Source organism: Berkeleyomyces rouxiae (genome assembly GCF_048999995.1).
Source record: "Berkeleyomyces rouxiae strain 22BRR77 chromosome Unknown BrBRR77_ptg000002l, whole genome shotgun sequence".
Classification (NCBI taxonomy): domain Eukaryota; kingdom Fungi; phylum Ascomycota; class Sordariomycetes; order Microascales; family Ceratocystidaceae; genus Berkeleyomyces; species Berkeleyomyces rouxiae.
This window is the reverse complement of record NW_027396492.1, coordinates 5,688,533-5,694,532: the sequence shown is the minus strand read 5'-3', so window position 1 is coordinate 5,694,532 and position 6,000 is coordinate 5,688,533. Positions and strand designations below refer to the sequence as shown.

The 6,000-nt window shown below is 46.9% G+C and overlaps 1 protein-coding gene across 1 annotated transcript; it reads right to left on the bottom strand.

The window, feature by feature from the left end:
• Window positions 1-3,545: 3,545 nt before the first annotated feature.
• Window positions 3,546-4,709, bottom strand: BROUX77_003148 (uncharacterized protein; the record flags this gene model as incomplete). The annotated part of the gene is made up of 1 exon (XM_073747768.1): window positions 3,546-4,709. One exon carries the CDS (start codon window positions 4,707-4,709, stop codon window positions 3,546-3,548), a length of 1,164 nt encoding a protein of 387 aa, XP_073608230.1.
• Between the last annotated feature and the right edge of the window lie 1,291 nt (window positions 4,710-6,000).

Here is a 6,000-nt window from a genome sequence, read left to right as displayed (position 1 = left end):
TATGGGAAGAGTGTACAAGATAAATATAGGAGGTAAATAAGATATGAACAAAGTAGTATATAGCCCAGAAAGAAGGTGGTGGGCAACCAGGCCTACCAGAAGTGTTGGATCGGTAAGAGTAGATTCAGGACAGGAAGTCGAAAGAAGTTGGGTTCGGAGTGGATATATCTGAGGTTGGATGAGTCGGTCCAACGAAGAACACAGCAGGAAACTGGGTGGTAAGTAGGTGTTTGAAGTATATCACAAGAAAGGACTGTAAACGGTGCTTGAAGTTAGGAAAGAGTGAAAGTTCAAGCCAGCATCATCGCCAACCATGAATGGCCAATAAACAAAAGGAGAGGTTGACAGCCTGAAGAGTTGGACATCGGGCAATAGTCTCTGGGACCAAGAACAAGAAGAGTCGGAAACATGGCGGAGAAAGCATGGCGGGCCAAACAGTATTTGAAGATGTCTAATGCCAGGCTCGGCAATCTTGAGGTTGACTTAATCTCAAGTGCTTGGCTTTCTCGATATGTTACTTTCTAGGCTTTTTTTGAAAGGCACATCCTTGTCTTCGTATGTTTACCCTGGCTTGGCTCCTCCTGTGCCTCTTCAACCGCCTCGCTAGCTAGCTCAACGTTGTATGAGAATAGCCCGGGCTCTACTTTACTACGCCATGGCAGCTAGCCAAGCACAATTGGACCGGCGTGTAGGATGATTCCGCCCCCTCTCTTGGGGTGTCTACCCTGCTCCTAACTGAAAGTATAAGTTCCCAATGGCGCAAAAAGAAAGGAAAAATGCTCATATCTGCTTACGGGCAAGATATCGTGGCCCGACTATCGTTTGTCCCACAATGGCCTTTGACTATATGGGTCTCCCTGCAATGGCAACCTGAAGGCACGGTATAGCTAGCTACCTATGAAGGTAACTAGCGAATAGTTATGTATGTAGTTACATGTGGTCCTTCACAAGACTAACAAAGCGTAATGAGCACCCCCCCCTCGACCCCCACCCCCTTCTTCTTCTTCCGAACTTCCTATTGCATGCTACACCCCTGCTCACAATGCACCTTTCTCTATAAGTAACACAGCAGTTTTCTTGTATACACAAATACTATAACCATGTCCTTGCCGCCGGCTTAGACACACTACACTCAAAATTGACCCAGGAAGGGCTCAAGGTTATATTCAGTCTGGTGTCCTTGCAGGGGGGATGATTGTCTTTTTTTGGACGCTCTGACCCTCTTTCTACCACAGACGTTATCTTTTCTCTTCAGCCGAGAGACTATTGTCAAGGAGAGAGATTGCAGCGGCTTTAGCAGTCGGTATGGGAAAAAAAAAGATACAGAGAAAGTTTAAAGAGCAAAGGCCCTGCAAAATTAGGCCTTGATCCAGCGTGTAAGCCTTGAGATTAGTTTCTTAGCCCCAGATCTAACAGTGTCCAAAAGCCCTTTCGCCATCGTTGGCGTCGGCCTTGGTCTTCCAATCGCAGCAAGCTTGCTGTCACTGGTGATCCTAGCGTCAAGGGCCCTCCTAGACCACCTTGATCCCCCGTTAGCCAAGTAGTTTGAGCTGGAAGCCACAAATGCCACTGCAATGTGCGGGGGAGTCATGAAAGCTCAGGTGCACGTACCAGCAAAAAAGAAGCTATGAGCCTCTGAACGAGACGACTGTCTAGTCTATAGACATTCGCATAGGCCATGATTTACCGTCGCAACAATCCCATTGCCACAGGCGGCGGTCGGACTCTACGGCAGCGCAAGTATACTACATACTGGTAGTTACAAACAAATCGCTAACTACAATGTATGTCTGGTGCAGTCCGTCACTGCGTGACAGTGGATACTTGTGTTCTAGATCGAGGAAAGGTTAGCCTTGGGCTTGATTGATATATTGCCACCAAGGAGATCCTCGCAGTCAAAGATTGGCAAACATGTCAGCGGGCAGCTCGGTCGTGCAAATACCGTGTGATACGGTTACAAACAAACTAACCAGTTACGTACAATGTGTACATACATACATATGTATGTGCTACACTACATCACACTTGCACACATGGTCGAAACAGGCGCTTATCGCCATACTCCTTAGTCGTTTCCTCGGCTAGCAGTCTTGTCCATCAGCATCTTCGGCTCCTAGGTTCCGGGGACTGAGTTGGTTTGTAGGGCACGCGCGCTCTAAGCGGTCGTTTGAGCTCTGCTTTCAACAACGCTGGGCTATATCTGTACATGCATACTGGTACCCACCACTCCTCTCACAGCCACGCTCTGTTTAATGTTCCTAGATAGCTTCGGCCTTGCCTGGGCCAAGAATAACCCAGGTGATCCACTACGACTCGGTCTCGTCAGGAGACATACGTCATGCCCACAGGAACATACGGTGTGATTTTATGTCCGCTAACTAGTTTATTCAAAGGTCTGCAAGGTCCAAGCCCAGCGCCAAATCCAATTAGAACAAATATCCGAAGAAACCAAGACACAAAAGACAAACACGCGAGTGTCCCAAAGGGCCAAACCAGTCATTTTATTTGGATGAAGAGTGATTCCTTTCTACTCGTGCTCACTTCGCTTCGTGCAGGTTCACCGGCCAGATGCATGAGAGACACTATACACACATGTAGTAACGATAACCAACTATCCTTTGCAATAACTAGTTCGTCATATATTCGTGTAGTTATCTAGCTATAGCTAGCTACAGTATACACACACAGATAAGTGCGCCATTCATCTAATCATCCGGCTTCTGGGCTCTGTCACCGTTCGCCCATTTTATTGACTTCTTATATTGTGCTCTCAAGTCTGCTTCCCACGTCCACCTCTTCTCCTCGGCCCCCTCCCCCTTCAATATGAAACGCCACCAATGCATATCGTTCCCGTGTGGCGTGGAGGCTCAAATTAGGAACACTTACATATGTATGTACATACTTGTGCGTCTCAAAAGACGCCATGTGGCTTGGGGCAGTAGACAAAAGGGACGGACAGAAAAGGCAAAATAAAGTGGTCGTCGTACTAGATATTCGTAGACGCGACTGGCTCCTCAACACGACAGCATCAACACAGTCGACAGCCTTGAATTAGGTCCTCAGGGTTAGGTCTATGCATGTACATACATACATTTACGCCTTAGCGTCAAGAAAACCCCCCCCCCCCCCATATCTATAGCTTCCCCATCTCAGGGTACTTGTCGGAGCTTGGGACGATCCTATCAGCGTGCTATTGCGACACGCGACACGCGACAAACTGTCGGGTTGCAACCAACTTGGGAAATGGCTTCCGGAAGAAGCCGCTTTGACTCAAGACCTCCAGTATATAGAGTTTAGGGCTCACACGCTAGATACCCTGCGTGCCAAGCAAGCCTGGTCTGAGAAATTCTTCTCCCAGAGCCCTGACTAACTAACTATAGTTAACTATTGATGTTTGGAAAACTGGCCTGAACACACGTCACATTCACCTAGCACGCTCGATCCTCTTCTATGTCTTCTCCCTCTTCCTCTTTCTCTTCTCCTTCCTCCTTCTATTTGCACTTGTATATGCTTGAATAGATCTCTACTTGTACTCGGCCCCTTTTCTACTCACGATCCCCCTTCCACCCACCAATCCCCACCGTTAACATCTTGGGGCTCCCATCCCATATCGAGCCTGACTGGTCCATACCCTGGGACGAATTTACATCATCATATGGAAATGCATAACCGCGCCCCTTTATGCTGATTTCGTGGCAAATGCGTGCATAATGGTTTGTTCGTTCGTGTTGGTAGTACTCAGACGCCGTCTCGCCCTCGGGTTGCCGACAGTTGTGCAGCAATGTAGTCCGGTTCAATGCAGCAGCAAGCCGAGCCCCAATTGCTCCTTTCGCCTCTGTGTAGCTTGCAGTGCGCGCAAACGGGCCTGTAGAACAACTGAAGATATCCGCAGTTGATGGCTTTGCAAAACGGCCATACCCACCAAAGGTGAAAACGCCATTGTCCCCTCTAGAGGCTTCCACTCTACCAGCAATGTCTCCCCATGAGGCTTGGGTGTTGACTACCAGAGGGTCCTTTGAGTATGCTTGCCAAACCTGGTTTACATATGGTTCTAGATACCCCCTGAACAAGCCCGGAAAAACAACGCATCCTGAATTCGGGCTTAGAGCCCGGAGGTTATGTTTCCCATCACGAGTCTTGATAACAAGTCTCCCCCACCCCGCATGGTCTCGATCCTCCTGCTGCTGAAGTTCCCGGCAAACTCGGTCGAGACCATCACTCTGGAAGCCTTCGACAGTCGCCTTTTTGCCATCCGCACTCTCAAGCTCAAGCGATGCCGGGATGCCAACAAAGTCAACGTATGAGATATTGACAAACAACTGGTGATCGTTGAACGTGAACTCTACAAACCCCCAGTCCAAGTAGTAATTGACATCTGTCGGGTTCATCATGGATGGTTCCACGACCGCGGGACCCGGGTTGACGAGAAAGGTTAAAGGCGCACCTTTGCAGAACCAAATGCGGCCACCCGCCATCCTTGGGACCGTTACTACTCGGAGACTACCAGGAGGACCGAGAGCAATATTGACATTGTGGTTGAGTGGCTGTAGAATACTTGATGGGGAGGCGGGATAGAAAGGCGTCTTGCCATCCGCAGAGATAAAGACAGGGCTCATATTGTGCTGCATCGCACGGCCGGTAATTGTAACGTAAACATTGCTTGAGTCCGTATCATTACGCAGCGTAATATCAACAGTCTGGGCAGTCATGGATTATACTTGTATGTGATACCAGAAAGAAGGGCGGATGAGGAGGAGAGAAGAGAAGGAAATAGAAGGGAGTATAGTTACCGGTGCAAAAAACGAGAAGGCAAGGTATGAACTCGAAGCAAAGGAAGGAACATGCAAGTCTAAACTCGGAAAATTCATGTTTCAGGCTATAAAAAGAAAGGCCCAAGCAAAAAGTCATGGGCTGCACTAGTATGGAGGGGAAGTGAGGGTGACAACCCTAACTAATATTCATCTGTGTAGTCGCCCAGTTTTACATACGTAACTATGTATGTAGCTATGTACATAATTAGTTATGCATGGACACACACATGTATCTCCTCTGGTCAAGATAACCAGTAAAAACACCAACGTCCACCAAAGATGAACCTAATATTTACACAAGAACTACACAAATACGAACAAGACAGCCAGGAAAGTTTTCTTCTCGTCAAGGCCATGACCATGAACGTGAAAGACGAAAGAAAAAAACCCCTTCAAGATTAAGAAATCATTGTCAATGTAATTTGATATATAATAATAAAGCTGAAAGGAGAAAGAAAATAGAAGCCGACAGACGGTAAATGAAAATCTAATTGCAGGAAATGCAAACATTACGATAACAAGAAAACAGAGCAAAAAGTAGACCAAGAGCAACAAAAAACCGACTCACAAAGCTCAAAAAGACAAAAAATGGAAAGGAAATCAACCGGAAAAAAAAGAAAAGATAAACACAAGAAAAAAAAGCCAATGGAAAGACTCTAGAAGCTGGGGCAAGAGTCAAGTGTGAGAGAAACAAAGAAGACAAGACGTTGGAAGCTGAAAAGACAGATCAAAACAAATCTTTAAATAGAAAGCAAGGTTATCACCAAAGCAGGTGTGTGGTACTAATCCCAAACATAGGATACTAATGAAATAGAGTCACTCAAAAAGAAACCAGCAAAAGCGGGCTCCTCAATACTGATTTGTGTTCTCCAGATCGAATCATGGCTGGTTCGCACAAGTAGACGGAAAACACTTGTGAGTTTTGCCATGGCTTTTACCACAAGATAAGACACAAGAGTGTTTCTTAGAGAGAGCATGGACCTGCCAGCAGATGCGGGGAGGGGGCTCGGAAAGGTCCGATTATGATACAACACCACCAGCGTAGAGCCGCGCGATGCAAACATGATGGACAGGATTGCTTTATATCAAGCTTATGATTATAACGAATGGGGAGTAAAAATGAATAGTGGCGCGAATAGCACACTGTGAAAGGGCGTGAATAGCTTGAAGAATTTGAACTGCAGAGATC